General features: G+C 49.0%; 2 protein-coding genes across 2 annotated transcripts in view; both read right to left on the bottom strand.

Moving 5' to 3' along the window:
* The window catches only part of LOC115541792 (histone deacetylase 4-like), a 165,447-nt gene that overhangs the window by 111,792 nt on the left and 34,161 nt on the right, over positions 1-19,494 (bottom strand). The window contains 1 exon segment of the mRNA XM_030353632.1: positions 12,416-12,487. Within this exon segment, the coding sequence (XP_030209492.1) occupies positions 12,416-12,487 (72 nt within the window).
* LOC115541794 (zinc finger BED domain-containing protein 4-like) lies at positions 15,037-18,128 on the bottom strand. Its single transcript, XM_030353635.1, has 2 exons — positions 16,143-18,128; positions 15,037-16,004 (listed from the first exon to the last, which is right to left on the bottom strand). The coding sequence occupies exons 1-2, from the start codon at positions 16,856-16,858 to the stop codon at positions 15,761-15,763; spliced, it is 960 nt and encodes a 319-aa protein (XP_030209495.1). The 5' UTR covers positions 16,859-18,128; the 3' UTR covers positions 15,037-15,760.

A 19,494-nucleotide genomic window follows, 5' to 3' on the forward strand; every position in this document is an offset into this window, starting at 1 on the left:
TAAAGGGAATGTCAACAAAACAGTCAGATAAAGTCAAACTTTATTAAGCGTTCTGACAACTCCGTTCACTCCCATGGTAACGATGTTCAAACGTTAATGTGCATATTAACAATATCTCCCAGCCTTGTTCAGTTGTAAACACGTAAAAGAAACACAGTCTGATATTGCTAATTCAAACGTTAGTGCATAACTCAACATTGTTCAGTTACGTATAACACGTAAAGCTCACTTTTTCAGTTCATTCCCCGTCCACGAATCCCTCATTTCTTCTTCTTCAGTGTCCGAATTGAACAGTTGGGCGAGTACGGCATCCAACATGCCCGGCACCCTCTCGTCATTATCCGAGTCAGTGTCGCTGCTGTTGCCTGGCAGTTCAGTGATTATTCCTGCCTTCGTGAAAGCTTGGACCACAGTTGAGATCAGCCCAGGCATCCACGATCCATTGGCAGATAGTGGCGTAAGTCGCCCGGCGCTGTCTCCCCGTCTTGGTGAACGTGTGTTCGCCTTCTAAGGCCCCGTCCACACGAAGCCGATTTTTTGGTGAAACCGCATAAGTCTTGACCGTTCGGCCGACTGTCCAGACGGAGCCGGCGAATCCGGTGCCCGAAACCGCACATTTCTGAAACCACCCTCGGAGGTGGTTTCAAATCTATCCGGACCTATGCGGTTTTGTGTTAGGATTCGTGTGGACGTCTGAAACGCTTCATGGCAGTGGCTCCCCACCAGCTGGGGGACGTCAGAGTTGCGTTGAATAGTTTATTTATTATTTTATTTGTATTATTTTTGTAGCTTTAAATAAAACCCCTTGATAAATGTAATTACTAACTGTACATTAAAAAGTATTTCTGCTCAATTTAAAAGGTTGAATCTCCTCGTGACTGAATGTTTGTATACAGCGCGCAGGCTTGATGCGCTCCACTTTTTTCTGTGGAGAACCAGCGCCTCGAATATTTACTACAGCGTTTCTACAGCTCGATGCGGTTTCGAAATGACTCCGTCTTTACGGAGTGCGCCTTATAGTCTTTACGAGGTGCGCCTTATAGTGCGGAAAATACGGTAATTCACTGAGTTCACCAACTAATACCCCTCACTAGAAATGTTGTGTAAAATGATTTTCAAACAGTCTTGCGGTATCAGCTTGGTAGATGGAACAGCGAGGTGTCTGATAGGCGGAGAACTAGATCAGCGGGAGTGGCTAGCGAAGCTGTGCATCGTGGTGCATGGTGGGAGTTGTTGTCTTCAATCCACAAGCGCCAAAAAGTCACTTTCTGCCTTTTCTCGGTCAAGACGGCACCAAATTAGATTTTTGTTTTATTATTCGACTACATATAGGACCCAATTTCAATACATATTCATGCCTCCACCGGTGAAATGCTCCTTTAAGTGCCATCCCAGGTTGTACCCCCATGGTGGAGGAGGAGCTAGCCCACAAGTTCTCCATAGTAAGGTCATGCTTTCATACTTTGTTGTCCGAACTTCGCTGTCTATACAAAAAGCGTCGGGCCATTAACAAGCCTGAGGAACACCTAAAATGGCGGCAGTTAGCGAAAATGAAAAGGCCTCCAATGGGATACTCATCATGGTTGTTGACTGTATTGTATTCTACCCGCTTATAGGGCGATTAGCCGATTCCCGGAATCATTCCGCTTATCGGAAACGGTCTGGGAAGGCTTATTTCTGCTAAACGCATCGCAGCCATCTGTAGAGGAAGATAATGGCACATTATCTTCGTGTGATAACGTGTGTGTGTGCATATGTGTGTGTGTGTGTGTGTGTGTGTGTGTGTGTGTGTGTGTGTGTGTGTGTGTGTGTGTGTGTGTGTGTGTGTGTGTGTGTATGTGAGAATAGTATGTGTTACCAATCTTTGGCCACTTCAGCCTGAAGTTTACAGCTGGCCTGTGTGAGTTTTTCCATGTTGGGATCGTGCATGCGTGCGTGCGTGCGTGCGTGCGTGCGTGCGTGCGTGCGTGCGTGCGTGCGTGCGTGCGTGCGTGCGTGCGTGCGTGCGTGCGTGCGTGCGTGCGTGCGTGCGTGCGTGCGTGCGTGCGTGCGTGCGTGCGCATGGTTGGGGCAACCCCCTGCCTTACCGGTAACTATTATGTGTTTTTTTATTTTATTTATACACGCCAGCGTGTAGCATGTGTGTACGTGCGTTTGTGTGTGTATCTGTGTGTGTGTCAACTGTCTAGTACATGTCATAAGACCACGCGTCTCCTCTTTGAGCCAGCTGGCCACGTCCAGGTTGCCTTGACGATGGACGTGATGAGTCATAGAGGTGGTTGTGGCACCTGAGGACTTTATCGTTGAAATATCACTCTGGAAGACAGTGTGTCTTGTCCTGCAGGAATAAAAACAGGAATAATCCAAAGGAGAGGGGAGAATAGGACAAGTGGAGTGGATTCCTTCGGTTATGATTTGGGAATTCAGTGGATGAAAATAAATAAATAAATATTTTTTTTCTCAAATAATGGCATGATGGGAAATCCTAACCATGTGTTGAGGCCTCTCTCTCTCTCTCTCTGTCTCTCTCTCTGTGAAGAGAACAAACGATATCCGGTTCCAATGTGCAAAACTCATGTGAAAATCTAGAAAAACCAAAGCAATGGAGGAAAACATCAGAGAGAAGAGCGAGGCGCCGCACTAGAGGTCCTGACCCAAGAGCCCATCCTGGCGGGCGGTCCGCCCCGAACACCACTGAGGAGCAGGCATGTGGACCCACACCTTGTGAGGCTGAATGACAGCTGGCCAACACAAGCCCCTACACGCCCGGACACGCTCCTGCCCAGCGGCGCTGTGCGGTGACTGGGGCCCTATATATACACACCTCACACAGCAGCTCTGACACCCCCGGCCCTGCCCCTCAAGGTACCTAATGCTGGGTATCCCATGGTGTTTTTTTCACAGGAGGATTGTATTGAGCAAGGCAGGGTTGCTTTAGGGTTTCGTAATGGTCATTAGGGTGTTGGGCTCCCAACAAAAGGGTACTCGGTTCGATCCCCAATGTCCATAGCCCCCTAACCCCCCAACCCCCATCTGGTCCTTAACCACCTGTGTTCACTGCAGGGCGCTTTGGACAGAGCGTCTGTTCAAATAAATCCTCAATAGTAATTATTATCCAGTCATCTTTCTGTACAAAAAAACTAAAACCAAAGACCACAGACCAGAGACCAGAGACAAAGACCATAGACCAGGGACCAAAGACCAAAAACCAAAGACCAGAGATCAGAGACCAAAGACCAGAGACCAGAGATCAGAGACCAAAGACCAAAGACACCAAAGATCAGAGATCAGAGTCCAGAGACCAAAGACCAAAGACCAAAGACCAGAGACCAGAAACCAAAGAGACCAAAGACCAGAGACCAAAGACGAAAGACGAAAGACACCAAAGACCAAAGACCAGAGACCCGAGACCAAAGACCAAAGACCAAAAGCCAGAGACCAAGAGATCAACTAAAAAAAAAGTATCCATTGTTCTCTACGGTGAATAAGGCCACGCCTTCCCGCTGGTATCCAACCAAAAACCAACCAATCACGGTGAAGGGAGTGGGACCATTAGCTGTGGTCGGACCCGGCCTGTGTCATGTTACCGCACGCGGGGGGGGGGCAGGGCTGTTGCAACGGGCGTGGTCAGCCGCCACTGGATTTGCATTCCCCCCCGACCCCGCCTATTGCCGCTTACGAGGTCGACTCAATGGCATCCAATTACATTTGTCTGTGGTTGTAAGGCATCGCCGTGGTCACCGGCCGAAAGACCAACACATGGATGGGATTAACCCCATGCGGCTAGTAAAGATGTCACACACACGCCATATGGAAAACACGTCGGAGAATGAGCCGGGAATATTGGGCAAACACACACAACACATTTGAATCCGAGCCACTCGGGGGGCGAGTTTGAACGGCTCGCAAGGCTCAGAGAGGATCCCTACTCGGGTGACTGGAGTGTGATCAGGGTCCGAAGGGGACTTTTACATTTACATTTAAATGTAGGGCATTTAGAAAGAGGCTTACAATAAGTACATTTGTCAGAAGAAGGAGAAACAACAATATATCTGTTGGTACAGTAAGGATGTTCATAGAAGGCCAAGGGCCAAGCACTAACAATCGCTAGGTTAACCCATTCCCCGTGCACAAAAAAAATAGCTAGGATAAGATGCTACACACAACTAAGTACTATAACTAAGTATGACATACAATAAGGGCGTAATTAAGTGCCAGGATGTACAACGTACAATAAGTAGGAGGGGTGGGAGGAGGTGGCTATACAGAGTCCAGGTGAACTCTGAAGAATCTGTGTCGGTTCAGACAATGTTAGATGCGCGGTCTGAACAGGCCTGTTCATTCTGTAATTAGGTTGTGTATAAATCTGCTCCGTGGTGGTTGTCCTTCACATTAACTCCTCTCTATTTAACACCCTGTTGTTCATCTTCCATTTCCAAGGTCTCCCTCTCTGCCTCCCCCGCCTCTCCCACGTCTGCTCTGTCTCTCTCTCTCTTCCACTGTTTATCAGACTCACTCCCCATGTCCGTTTTGGTTCTCTCTCTCTCTCTCTCTCTCTCTCTCTCTCTCTCTCTCTCTCTCTCTCTCACTCTCTCTCTCTCTCTCTCTCTCTCTCTCTCTCTCTCTCTCTCTCTCTCTCTCTCTCTCTCTCTCTCTCTCGGCTAAAGGAGAGCTGTATAATGACTCTATATGTGCTAATATGCATATCCAAGGCAAATTGTCAAAGAATAAATGCAAACATTGAACATGCTAACATTGAACGCTGTAACGTCAGTATAACGTATTCCGGGCCGATATTAAATATTCTTAGAGGCAGAACAAACAATGCCCACAATCTTTTTATTCATCCTTGTTTTCCTAAACAATTAATAAAATACAAATAGATAACTGACCGGACTTCAAGGGCCCCGAGAATCATTTAACTAATTTACTAACTACTTTCCTTTGAGCCTCAGAATGGTCTCTCGCTATTCATGTTTTCCTTTCATCCCGTCAGGATATAATGAGAACACTTCTTGGATGATATTGATTAACCAATGAACAGCAGGTTAAGATACCGTTATATGCTGTTTAAGTAACGGCTGATTTGGAAGTATTTAGTTAAAAACAATGTCAAAGAAACTCCTTTATTCAATGATTTCCCCTAATTTTGAACGACACCCTACCACAGAGATGGAACCGTGCTTGTGCTATGTTTGTGTAGCAACCGTGGTCTTAGCCGGAAGGGGCAGATAGGATGCTAGCATCAGTGCAGGTCCTTAAGAAGTTAAACACTAATGACTCACAAAGGGAGTTGGTGTTGGTTGAATAGATGAGCTATTTTCATTCCATTCATCATAATAAATTGACATTTGATACAAAATAAAGCTTTTGAAAATAACAAACAAACAAACAAAATCAAAAGAATAAGTCCTTTGTAGCTGGATTCCACAGCTACAGTACTCCTTGGGAAAGGAGTTGTTCGGTCAAGGAATGTCTAGTTCAGGGGGGGATATCCGGATATGTGTGTTTCAGTTTCTCTTACTAGTACCCGGGTAGGTTAGTGTGTATCTATTTGTTGTCTTATCTGTTATGAATGGATCTTCACAATCGTCCATGGCGGTGGTCACGGCTGGCCACGGTGTATCCAAACCATCCACAGTTCTGGCCAAAGCTGGCCGTCGTAGATTCAAACATCCTTCGATCAAACAAAAAAACCAACCGGAGATTCAAGTGAACAATATAATTCACGGTAGTTATCTTGTATTTTCAATGTTCAGGTCCTAATAAAACAACACCTTATTAATACCATGGAAATATTTATGACTCAACTAATCAAGGTGGTAATATTAATTTATGGTGTTTTATGCCGGGAGATTCTCTGTTGTGCTTAATACCTGCCATCTGTCCAGTGTTAAGTTTTTTTTTCAATATTCACTCGGTATCTCACTATGGGACACCCCCCTCGCGCTGTCCCCCAGAAGCAATTTTACACTATGCCAGTCGTGACTGGCCAACAGACGTGTCGTCTGCCTGCAGAGGAGGGACTCCCTCCTACTACATAAGTCCCGTCGTTCTCAAGTCATCTCTTCAGTCTTTAACCTCTTCTCGCTCCTAGAAGCACCTCTCGGACAGAAGTTGTAGAAGGCCTAGCATACTGTTCCCAGAGCGAGCTAACCCCTCGGTCACCGAACGCTAGCCTACATCGCTACCTCTGACCTCTGTGAGGCTCAAAAGAGCTAGATTGTCACCAAACAGTAGCTGCTAGTATCCATACTAGCTGCTAGTACCTACACTAGCTGCGATCCCTGTGTCCAAGCTGACCTGTCGCCAAACAGCAGCTGGGCATAAGCGGAAAGAGACCATGCAGTCTGAGGTTGAACCTACCCTAACCGAGGGCTCGGGGAAGCCTCCGACAAAGTTCTGCGTATGCGGGAACAAGATGTCGGGGGCGGATAGCCACACCGCCTGCATTCGCTGCCTTGGGCTGGAACATGCCAAGGCTGCCCTTGCATTCCCGGCCACCTGCGAGCATTGCGCGCGTTTTTCCAATAAAACCCACAAACGCCGGCTGAATAAGCAGGCGACGCTCTTCGCAGATGATCCGGTAATGGGGGTAGCCGACCCACCACTACCGGAGCTAGCGGGAGGATCCCGGGGGCTCGCCGCCCCATTGGGCACCGGCTGGGGATCGGAGGTGGACCTCACCGACGCTTCCCAGCCGCTGGAGTTGACTCAGCCCGACGCTATCGAGGCTAGCCTGCTGGAAGGGCCTGGCGAAGCCGAGGGCGGTTACTCCGAGTCGGGGGGGGAATCTATTAGCCTCGGCTCTGACGAGGACGAGGATGATGATTATTTTCCCACCCGCACCGCGTCGCCTATGGTGGTGGGCGGTGGGTGCACCGCCTCCCTGAACCCGGCCGTCAGCATGGACCTCCACGAGGCCTGCAAGAGGGCGGCTGCGCGGCTGAACATCGAGTGGCCGGAGCCCCCGGTGGAGACCGCCACAACTCGCTACGAGGGCAAGCGACTCCCGAAGGCGAAGACCTCAACCAGCCTTCTACTTCCGGCCTTACCCGAGTGCCTGGATGAAGCGACCCGGTCTTGGATCAAGCCTCTCTCAGCCAAGATCCCTGTCCAGGGTGGATCGGGGTTGGATTGGGCCGGTATGGAGGAAAAGGGGTTCTCCCCCCTGCCTCCGGTTGAACCACTGCTGGCGTCGCACCTCCACCCCACGCAGAAGTCCGCCATGTCTTCGGCGTGCCCTACACTACCGTCCAGAGCCGACTGCTTCCAGTCGTCGATGACCGAGAAGGGCTACAAGGCGATGGCCACACAACATAAAAAAGGAACAGAATGTAATAAGACGGTGCCTGGTGGGCGTGAGTGCCGGTGCGCAGCCCACCATGCCCGTTCGGCCCGGCAGGACCAGCGACGCTGGGACCGCTGTCTGGCCGGGCTCAACAGTGGCGGGCATGTGGTGCGTCGGATTGGGTTATAAAAACTGTAACCGCCGGCTACAGGCTCCAATTTGCGTCCACTCCTCCCCGTTTCAACGGGATACTGCAGTTGCAGTCCCGTGGAGAGAAAGCTCATGTATTACAGGAGGAAATCACCTCTCTAAAAAACAAGGGGCAATTCGGGTAGTGCCACCGGAGGAAAACCAAAGCGGTTTTTACTCGAGGTACTTTCTAGTCCCGAAGAAGGGAGGGGGCCTCCGGCCGATATTAGATTTACACGCTCTGAACAATTACATGAGACAGTACAGTTTCAGGATGCTGACACACGCCGCTCTCATACGCTTCGTGCACCCGGGAGGCTGGTTCACAAGCATAGATCTGAGGGACGCTTATTTCCATATCCCCATTTATCCCCCTCACAGGAAATATCTCAGGTTCGCCTTCCAGGGCATAACGTACGAGTATTTGGTTCTCCCGTTCGGCCTTTCGTTAAGTCCACGGGTGTTTGTGAAATGCACGGAGGCTACTATCGCGCCCCTCAGGTTGAAAGGAATGCATTTAGCAACATACATAGATGACTTCTAGCCACACAGTCGCCCAAGGAGGCTCAGGCGCAGACCAGCGTGCTCATATCGCACCTAATGTCCCTGGTTTCACAATTAACGTGCAAAAGATTGTTTTGGTCAAAGCATAACGTTCATAGGCTTGTGCCTCGATTCAGTGACGTTCAAAGCACGTCTATCCGCGGAGAGAGTGGAAGCCTTTCAGGCTTGTCTGGCAATTTTTCGCAGGGGGACGATGTTGAAGTTCAGAACGTGCCTCAGACTATTGGGTCTGATGGCGTCGGCGCTGGTAGTAGTCCCACTTGTCCGCCTCCATATGAGGCCGGTTCAGCGATGGGTTGCATCACTCAGACTGAACCCGACGTGCCATGGCCATCGCCGGGTTTTGATCTCCAGGGCGTGCGTCTTGGCGCTGCGCCCTTGGGGACGCAGCGTCCTTTCTGACTACAGGCGTTACCATGGGAGCTGTCCTGGCGAGGAAGGTCCTTTCGACGGGCGGGCTGGGGAGCCGTATACGAGGGCAGAACAGTAAATGGCACGTGGAGCTCACATATTCAGTTTGTTCACCTAAACTGCTTGGAACTACAGGCGGTGTCACTGGCGCTGAAACATTTTCTTCCCTTTCTGAGAGGGCAACATGTTCTAGTCAGGACGGACAACACCACGGTGGTGGCGTATATAAACCGTCAGGGGGGGCTGCGCTCCCCTCAAATGCACACGTTGGCACACAGACTGACCATGTGGGGCAACGCCAACCTGTTGTTGCTGAGACCAACACACGTGCCGGTCGCGCGGAACTGGGAGCAGATTTAATGTCCAGGGGCGACCCTCGCTACAAGGATTGAAAACTCCACGTCGTGGTCGTGAACCAGATATGGGAGAGATACGGTCGAGCAGAGGTCGATCTCTTTGCATCAGAGGAGAACACTCAGTGCCCTCTGTTCTATTCCCTAACCGGTCGGAGCGCCCCGATGGGGCTGGATGCTTTGGCATACGAGTGGCCGCGCGTCCTCCTGTACGCTTTTCCCCCATTAGAACTGATCATTCCTACTCTCGCCAGGGTGCGAGAGAAGGGTCATGTGCTGATCCTTATAGCCCCCCGTTGGCCGGGGAAATATTGGTTGGCGGAAATAGTCCAGTTGCTGTGCAGCCAGCCTTGGCCTCTGCCTTTACGCAGGGATCTCCTGACGCAAGCGCATGGGGAAATCTTCCATCGTCATCCGGAGCGCATGGCTCTGTGGGCCTGGCCCGTGAAAGGATGAACCTAACGACGGCTGGACTCCACTGGAATGTCATTACGACTATCCAGGGCGCCAGGGCTTCCTCTACGCGTTACGCATATGACGGGAAATGGCGTGCGTTCGAGGATTGGTGCGCGAAAGCTGGGGAAATAGCTTTCCAGAGTCCCGTGCCTGTTTTTCTGACATTTCTACAGGACTTGCTGGATAAAGGCCGGGCTTTCTCCACTGTCAAAGTGTACTTGGCCGCTATATCGGCTTATCACATAGGTTTTGGGGACAAATCGGCAGGTCAGCACCCCATTGTTTGCACGCCGTCTTCGGCCGGTGTCGCGGAGCTTGGCTGCTCCGTGGGATTTATCTACGGTGCTTGATGCACTGTCACGCCCACCGTTTGAGCCCTTACAACAGGTAGAGCTTAAGACTCTCTCGTTTAAGACGGCTTTGTTGCTCACGTTGGCCTCGGCTAGACGCACTAGTGACATCCATGCGCTGGCGGTTAGCCCGACGTATATGCAGTTTTTGCGGGGGAACTCAAAGGTTCTATTAAAGCCGAATCCAGCGTTTGTTCCCAAGGTATTCGACTCTGCGTTGTCATACCTCCCTATTGAGCTGTTGGCTTTCCATTCTCCTCCTTTCTCCTCCCAGGAGCAGGAGCGGCTGAATGCGCTCTGCCCGCCGCGGGCTTTACGCGTCTATGTTGATAGGACGGCTGGGTTCAGGAAATCGGAGCAGCTGTTTGTATCATGTGCTACGTCACACCTGGGGAAGCCTCTCTCGAAGTAGCGTTTATCACACTGGATCGTGGGGGCTATAGCCATGGCTTATAATAGCGTGGGTTTGGAACCCCCTATCGGCCTGCGCGCACATTCGACTCGCGGCATGTCCGCATCCTGGGCACTGTTCCAGGGGGTCTCAGTGGAAGAGATATGTGCGGCTGCCAGCTGGGCGACGCCTTACACTTTCGTTGGATCGGTGAACATGCTTGTTTGATGGGTTTGCACTGGTACTTCTTTGGCAATACGGGAGTTACTATATCCCATAGCAAGATACCGAGCGAATATTGAAAGAAAACTTAAGGTTAAGAAATTAACCAAGGTTTTCTGATATATGAGTGAGGTATCTCACCAGACCACCCTCCTTGCCCGGAGCGAGGAAGATGTGTTTTGCCTATAGACTGAAGAGATGACGTGACGACGGGACTTATGTAGTAGGAGGGAGTCCCGGCTTTGTTGACCATATGGGGCAACGCCCACCTGTTGTCGCTGAGAGGAACACACGTGCCGGTCGCGCGGAACTGGGGAGCAGATTTAATGTCCAGGGGCGACCCTCGCTACAAGGATTTGCAGACGTGACGTCTGGCCAGGCAGACGTCACGTCTGTCTTACTTAGCCAGTTGCACTTTAACAAGGGATTTATTTTACCCACTATGCAAATTGTAATTTGTTGATATGGAAGTAACGATTAATATTGGGTTAATCAATATTATAATAGGACATATATGAAGAACACAGAACACTGGATGTCGGCAGTGGCTATAAACTGCCCCTAGAACTGAAAGAGGTGTCACACTTGTTGGCCAGTCACACCTGGCGTAGTGTAAAATTGCTTCTGGGGGACAGCGCGAGGGGCGTGTCCCATAGTGAGATACCTCACTCATATATCAGAAAACCTTGGTTAATTTCTAAGTTCAAGGTGACCCCCTGAAAACGGGGTGCTCACGTGTAATTTCCTGTTACTGGAATTATGTTGAGTGCTCCCTACTGGAGAACTCATGCAATTGCATCTTTAAATGATAAAGGGTTTAGTAGCCCTACATTCCATATGGGTTACATTTGGTAGATACATTGCGTGAAAATGAGCGATAAAAGAAGACAAGAGAGCCTATCATATTCCAGAAGTGGCAGTGAGCAGTGGTAGTGAGCAGTGGCAGTGAGCAGAACAGTACAGTAAGGTACAGTGTGTACAGTACACTACAGTGCAGTACAGTGCAATGCAATACAATACAGTACAGTACACTGAGTAGTGCAGTGCAGTGCAGTACAGTACAGTACAGTGAGCAGTGCAGTACAGTACAGTGCAGGGAGCAGAGAGCAGTGCAGTACAGTACAGTGAGCAGTGCAGTAAAGTGCAGTACAATGCAGTGCTGCAGTTAAATTCATAGGCCCAGGGGACACTCATTATTTTTTATATCAGAGGTGGATGACATTCACAAGCCGATATCCGATTAATTTACAATCCGCCAATATCGGACTGATGTATCGGATTTCCAAAACATCGGATTAACCCTAGGCTGGACCTCGCAGATTTGACCTTGCAAGGCATGTCCGATAAATCCTTACAGCTACAAAATTCAATGTCATGGCGCTCAACTTGATGTCGCTAGTTCTGATTTGCATTGTTCTTAGCACGTTTTGGACAAGAGATACCTGTTCGAGACCAGAATTCGGGCCAGCCCTAATGCACACACATACTTGCACCAATGCACACACTTGCAGAAACGCATGCACACACACACTTGCACCAAGACAAACACTTGCCCCGGGCCCTCAAACCCGCTCGCACAAATACATGTCCACACACACTTGCCCCGTGCCCTCACACACACACACACACACACACACACACACACACACACACACACACACACACACACACACACACACACACACACACTTACTTGCACCAACACACACACTTGCAGAAACCCATGCATAGTGCACACACATACTTGCACCAATGCACACACTTGCAGAAACGCATGCACACACACACTTGCACCAAGACAAACACTTGCCCCGGGCCCTCACACACGCTCGCACAAATACATGTCCACACACACTTGCCCCGTGCCCTCACACACACTTGCACAAATGCATGCTCACACACACTTGCACCAACACATACACTTGCAGAAACGCATGCACACACACACTTTCACAAATGCACCTGCTTACAGTAAAGAACGCGCACACTTGCACTAGCCTACATGTATGCAAAACATGGTAATTCCCCCCCCCCCCCCCCCCCCACACACACACACACACACACACACACACACACACACACAAACACACACATACTGACACAAACTGACAACATTCGAACTTGCACCAACCCACACACAACCCTCCCCCCGGCTCCCGGCCCCCGGCCTCCCGGTCCCAGGTCCTACCTGTAGGGATGTGGTTGAGTGCGGAGGTCTTCAGGGCGTCCAGAGGCTGGTGCTCCGTGGCCATGAGGCCCTCTGTAGGGGACAGGAAGGGAGGGGGGGGAGGACACTCTGTTTCAAATATGGTCCGCAACATCAACACACCTTCCTCAGACCGTCCTCAGACCCTCAAACTCCGCCCCCCCAACGGCCGGCACTCCCAAACAAGCGTATCCCCAGGGAAACCAAAGAGCCCAGTACAGTTGTCTAATGAGCCCAGACCCTCACAGACAGAAGATCGTACCGCAGACACACAAGTGTGTGTGTGTGTGTGTGTGTGCGGAGAACAAGGGTTGCGTTTTTGTGTGTGTCTGTGTTCATGAAAGTTTGTTTGTTTCTGTGTGTACCCTCGCATGCGTGCCCGTGTGTGTGTCTGTGTGTGAAGGGGTTAAGTCTGAGTGTGTGTGTTTCGGAGGAGAGGGCGATGCGAGGTATGCAGCTCAGCATAGCAAATGTGGCGGCAGCAGCAGAGGAGAGAGATGGGGGGAGAGAGAGAGAGGGGAGGAGAGAGAGAGAGGGGGGGAGAGAGAGGGAGTGGAGGTAAAAATAGATCACAGTTTTTTGCATAGCAGTATATACACACACATACACAAACTCTATTTCTGTGTTTGTGTGTTAAAGTGTGTGTATGCTTGTGTTATTATGTGTTTGAGTGCGTGTGCGTGTGCGTGTGCGTGTGCGTGTGTGTGTGTGTGTGTGTGTGTGTGTGTGTGTGTGTGTGTGTGTGTGTGTGTGTTTGAGTGTTTGTGCGGTGTGTGTGCGTGTGTGTGCTTGTAATTATAGTGCCAACATGAAAAGGCTTTAGAAGGTGCCGAGCTCAGGCAAGACGGGTCTATAAAAAGCAGAGGGAGGGGGAGGGGAGGGAGGAGGAGGAGGAGAGGGAGGTGGAGGAGAGGGAGGAGGCGGAGCGGGAGGAGGAGAAGGGGAGAGGGAGGAGGAGAAGGGGAGAGGGAGGAGGAGGGGAGGGAGAGGGAGGAGAGTGAGGAGGTGGAGGCGAGCGAGGAGGAGAGGGAGGAGGAGGGGGACAGGGAGGAGAAGGAGGGGGAGAGGGAGGAGGAGGAGGAGAGGGAGGATGAGGAGAGGGAGGAGGGGAGGGAGAGAGATGAAGGAGGGAGGGAGAAGGAGGGGTTGTGTGTGCGCACACACACACACACAAACAAGGGTTGTCATAGGAACGTCGGCATGCTTCCCAAGCATCCCATCTGAAAGCTGTGCATTACTCAAAGAGTGGAATACAATTATGAATCGACTCTTCAACAGGCACACAAACACACACACAGACACACACTCACGCACACACACACTCACAAACACCCACACCCACATATGCACACGCACACACACAATCACACAAACACACGGCAATGAAGAGAGAGAAGAGGGAGAAAGGTAAAGAGAGCCAAAAGAGTGAGAGATGGAGAGGGAAAGACGGAGAGAGAAAGGATGGAGAGAGGGGAAATAGGGTGATCGAGATAGATGGTGAGAGAGAGACGAGAGAGAGAGGGTGAGGAAAAGAGAGAGGGGAGAGGTGGAGATGGAGGAGAACACAAGGCTATTTTCTGTGATGGGGGGGGTCCATCCCTGCAGGAGAGGAGCTGATATCTCACTACAGTCTATTCTTGGAGCCCTCTCAAGAGCACACACCAGAGACACACACACACATGAACACACACACAAATACACACACACCCACACACTTCCACTCCGCAAGCACATATAAACACACGCACACTCAACTGCAAACTCACATAAACACACATACCTGCAAAAACACACACGCCTGCAAAATCAAACAAAAAGCGCTTCATAAATAAAAAAAGTAACTACGACATACATACACCTGCACTCAAACACACACACACACACACACACACACACACACACACACACACACACACACACACCTGGACACACATACAAAGACACAAACTTGCAAACACACACACAGATACGCACACAGATAAACACAAAAACACAAACACACTTGCAAACACACAAACACACACCTGCAAATACACACACTTACAAACACACATAGATACACGCACAAATATGCATGTTCGCACCCAGACATACACACACACGCATATGCTTTTTTGTGCACAGAGACATTTTTGGGAGAATTTCACACCCATGGAGAACACACGTGTCGTAGTGTGTGCGTGTGTGTGTGTGCGTACGTGTATGTATGTGTGTATGGGTATGTTCATGTGTGCATGTCAGTGTGTGCATGTGTGGATGTATATGTGAGTGCATGCTTGAGTGTGATACGTGGGTAGGTGGGCTGGAGGTAAACTAGTCTTGCTGCATCCGGCACCAGGACCTATCAGTCAGACACTAACAGTCACCTGTGTTACCTGTAGTGTTGCACCGATGCCATTTTTTGGCTCCGATACCGATACCGATACCTGGCTGTGCAGTATCGGCCGATACCGATACCATACCGATACCACTCTGTTTGAAATTGATGTGTGTGTGTGTATATATGAAGAGCTGCATACTACTTGGATGTAAAATCATTGCCATCATGGCTTTGTCAAGCTGCTGCCTACCTTTGTGAAGCAGGAAGACTAATACAAAGTGAATCCAGTAGAACCTTTTATTGCCTACCTGGTATGGCTGACAACAATAGCTGAATAAACTTTTGGCTCTCAAAGGCCAACATAGTGCAACATTCATGAAATTAGAACATGTATAATAGAAGTGAACAGTGCAACAGTAAGAAAGTAAAATACATTAAAATTACATTACATTAAAAATACATTACAAACTCTTAAAAACCCTGAGTATTGGCTCTCAAATGCCAAAATAGTGCAACTTTCATAAAATTATAACATAATACTAGTGTATAAAACTAGTGCAAGAGTAAGAAGTAGAACGTTAAATTGTATTAAAATAAGAAATAATATACATATGAGGTACATTTGAGAGATAGCTGCATTAATTTAACGTATCTGAGGTAAGAACAAATAGCATTAATCAGTGACAGATCTGTCACACAACACCTAGTAGTGTTTACTCTTGTTTACTTTTGAGGATTCAAGTCTTTGGGGTTCAAGCTCAGGTACATTGGCAGATTTTTCTTGAGGAAGATTAGTGTTTCTACATGATCTCCTGACAGCCTATTCCTCTTCTCATCAAGTATGTTAGAAGCTGTGCTGAAAAGCCTCTCACTATCTACGCTGGTGGAGGGAGCGGAGAGAAACTTTGCAGCTGTAGTAGCCAGGGAGGGGAACCGTTCTTTATTCTTTCCCCAGTACTCGAATGGGCTCTCTGTGCGGTGGATTGTTTTCTCAGCCAGATATGTCTCTATCTGCACCTGTGTAACTGGCTGCTGGCCCCACCTTGTTCAGCAGCATGCTCTTGCAGGAATTCCTCATACAGCCCCTTAAAGCAGCTGCTTGTGTTGGGCTCTGTTGTAATCCGTGGGGTCTTACTGGCTGGGTCTGCTGCCTCTGTGGTGGTTGTCTGCAGTGATGACTCCTCATTTTTCTCCACCTCTTGGGTCAGTGCACTTCTTGCAAGCTTGCTGCTCTCTGCACTTGTGAAGTATCTGCAGTAACAAAGTAAACAGAATGGCATAATATAGCTGTTAGCTCATATATGCTGTTATTTAGCACTGCATTTAATTACACACTAACACAAGATGTTTAAACTTTACACTATACAGCTCACAATTAAAGTAACATACCTGTCTTTGTAACGTGGGTCCAATATGGTTGAAACAGAGTACAAGGGCTCCGCCTCAACGGTCTGGAATCTTGTGCCCATAGCTGCTAGAAGTGTCGCCTTCATTGTTTTTATCCCGCTGTCCTCCGTGGTCTGTTTGGCCAACAGACGCTTCAGGACGATGACTGAGGGGATGACCTCTGAGGTGGTGGAGGTGGCGAAGCTGATCTGTTTTGTGATCTCTTCAAATGGAGCCAGAAGAGTGTTGATTTTCTCCAGCAAGGTCCAGTCACTTGCTGTCAGTGTTGCTGGGAGCTGGTGGTCTGCAGCATAGAGTGAGATGGCACTCTTTTGCTCCAGCAGGCTCGCAGTCATATAAAAGGTGCTGTTCCAGCGGGTGGGAACATCTTGGATCAGACGTTTGACTGGCATTCCCAGTCCCGTCTGGACAGTTTCAAGTCTTGATGTGGCCAATGGGGAATGTTTGAAGTGCCCAATTATTTTTCTCCCACTGGCCAGCGCATCGCTCACACTTCGCTGGGACAGCAGTCCATCGTGCACCACGAGTTGAATCATGTGCGAGAAACATCCCAGGCTGGAGACTCCCAGGTCCCTCATTGCCTTCTTCATATTGCTTGCATTGTCCCGAAGAATGGCATGGACCTTTAATAATAATAATAAGAAGAATAATATTATTAATAATAATGTAATTATAATAATAAAAATTAACCAAAGCATCCTGTCTTTGAAACAAGAAAAGAAAGAAAGAAACAATGGCGAATTAAACCATTTTTAATCAATAACTTCGTGTTGAAATGTTAATTTGTTGACGGTAGAATTGTTTTATAAAAGCAATATAGCACTCATGGGAGTGGGGTAGGTAGGGGATAATCCCTTACCTACCCCACTCCCACGAGTGCTATATTGCTTAAATAGACAAGTCGCAATAGAGAGCACGACACACACACACACACACACACACACACAGCTTTACTTCTACGGCTCAAATTACTGCCGCAAATTACTGCGGCATTTCTTTCAAAGTCTAGACTAGAAAAGTTACGTTACCTTTGACTTCGGGATGCTCCAGTTGAGCAGCATGCGCTCTATTGCTCCTGCAATAGCTTCGCCTGTGTGTGATCCCTTGAATTAATTCGCATGAAGTATGACGCTTTCTGGAGTGAATGTTTCCAAGTTTACCCAGTGGGCTGTCAAGCTAAGCAGGGAAAGTGGGGAGACTCCAGATGTCAGTTGAAAAGCTTATGGTCCCTGCCTCCCCTAGCTTTCCTAAAACATGCTCCGTTACTTTATGTTTTAGTGCAGGGATAGTCGTCCCCGTTATGTATTTGCGACTTGGGACCTTATACTTAGGTACTGCGTGAGCCATAAAAAGCCGGAAGCCCACGCTTTCAACGAAGGAGAGGGGCAGGTTACAGAGAACAGTCATCTCGGTTATTTTCTCGGACATCTGTCTTGCTGCTTCACTCTTCTCGTCCCACTGCTCTTTCGCACGAAGTGAACTGACCAGGGATCGTTGCTGCGGTCCATCCCGCTTTCTCTTGCTAGCTGCAGTTGCCTCAGTCTCGAACTCTTTGTGTTCGTTCACATGTTTCGACTTCAAATGTTTTATCAGGTTCGAGGTATTGAAACTGCCCCGTTTAACTCCACCTCTCGAAACTTTCAGGTCGCAAATCTTGCATTTAGCCAATGTACTCGCAGGCGTTTCTATAATGAAATAATTCCACACTGCAGACATTTTCTTCTCCTGGTTTGTTTTCCCGCCGCATGAAAATGACGGTTAAGAGCGGCTATTGGCCCGCTCTCATTGGTCTGGAGCAGGCCAATAGCGATAGTGAGTGTCGGGAGAGAGAAGGCTGCGTTCAAGTGACATACAAGCATCAAAATGGTATCGGTGCACTATTTGTTGGTACTCGCCGATTCCGATACCACCATTTTAGTGCTGGATCGGATCTACTTCCGATACTGGTATCGGAATCGGTGCAACACTAGTTACCTGCACAACAAATCAATGAGGTCGCCGCCGCCCGGTGTCCAATCAGGAGGCTCGTCTCACTGCCGGCGCTCTATAGAGCTTGTGAGCTCGCCCCTTCCGGTAGACCCCTCATGGGACCTCTGGGCAAGGAAATTTGAATGGGAGTCAATGGAAAGAAATGTATTATTTTCTGATCCCAGTCATTAAGTGCCTTGGATTACACATATGTTTTGTTTGGGTCCAAATAATGTTTTCACGCAAAGAGTTTGACCGTTTATTGTGCAATTGTTCAGTTAAAGGCTGTAGAGAAAACATGATGAGAAAGACTACACGTCTCGTATGTGACGTCATGCTCCCTGCAACTGGCGTGGACAAGACCGTCAATCTCCCCATAGGCATAACTGGAAATGCCCCGACTTAAGATCTTTTATTCTCCTCTTTCGATGCTGTTATCATCCCCTTGGAAAAAAGTGGGACAAGAAAATAATTACTTTCTCTCCTTTGAAACCTAACCTAACCTTGAAATCAAATTTTCCTAGCCCAGAGGTCCCATGGGGTCGCCCGGAGGGGGCGGACTTACGAGCTCTATTCCAGTCTCTCTTGTCTTTCTATTTGTGGCTGTGCCTCGTCCCCCCGGGGGGTCGTTTTCGTCCAGCGTGGATCCAGGCTGAGACGTGTTTACTACATGTCTTGTTCAGCACACATGCACTTAGATGCACGCATACACATACGCATACCCATACACACGTACATGCACACAGACACACAGTGCTCTTTGCGGGGCTCTTGTTTGGGAGAATTATTGCTGCTGTTTTTGTGTAAGGCTCGCTGAAACGTACGGGCGGAGGGAATCCCGTCTGTAGCCCCCCGTGGTGTTACTCTAGAGGCTCCTTCCTCTCCAGTTCCCCAGTCCAGTGCACCGCCGGCCACTCCAGGGTCAACATTTGCAATGTAAAGCAGCGAGTGTGTGGCCATGTGTGTGTAATAATAATAACAATAATGAGCCAGGTGTAGGCTTACCTGGATCAGTATGTGTGGTGGCGCTACGCCTGGGTTAAATTAAAAGCCATTGCGGAGAAGGAGGGCGCTTGTGGGTTTTTTAAACATGGTGTGTGCGTGTGTGTGTGTGTGTGTGTGTGTGTGTGTGTGTGTAAAGAGACTTTCATTACTAAACACACCTAATACCTGAGCCTGGTACACAAGACACACAGGTATGTGTGTGTGTGTGTGTGTGTGTGTGTGTGTGTGTGTGTGTGTGTGTGTGTGTGTGTGTGTGTGTGTGATGTGTGTGTGTATGTGTGAATGTGTGTGTGTGTGTGTGTGTGTGTGTGTGTGTGTGTGTGTGTGTGTGTGTGTGTGAGACACACACACTCACTCACTT

This window comes from Gadus morhua, chromosome 4, assembly GCF_902167405.1.
Source record: "Gadus morhua chromosome 4, gadMor3.0, whole genome shotgun sequence".
NCBI classification, from domain to species: Eukaryota; Metazoa; Chordata; class Actinopteri; order Gadiformes; family Gadidae; genus Gadus; species Gadus morhua.

Coding starts and splice junctions, on each gene's coding strand:
- LOC115541794 (XM_030353635.1), bottom strand. CDS start 16,858: ATGCTTTGGTTAATTTTTATTATTATAATTACATTATTATTAATAATA. Junction 16,005..16,142: donor GACCCACGTTACAAAGACAG/GTATGTTACTTT, acceptor TTGTTACTGCAG/ATACTTCACAAGTGCAGAGA.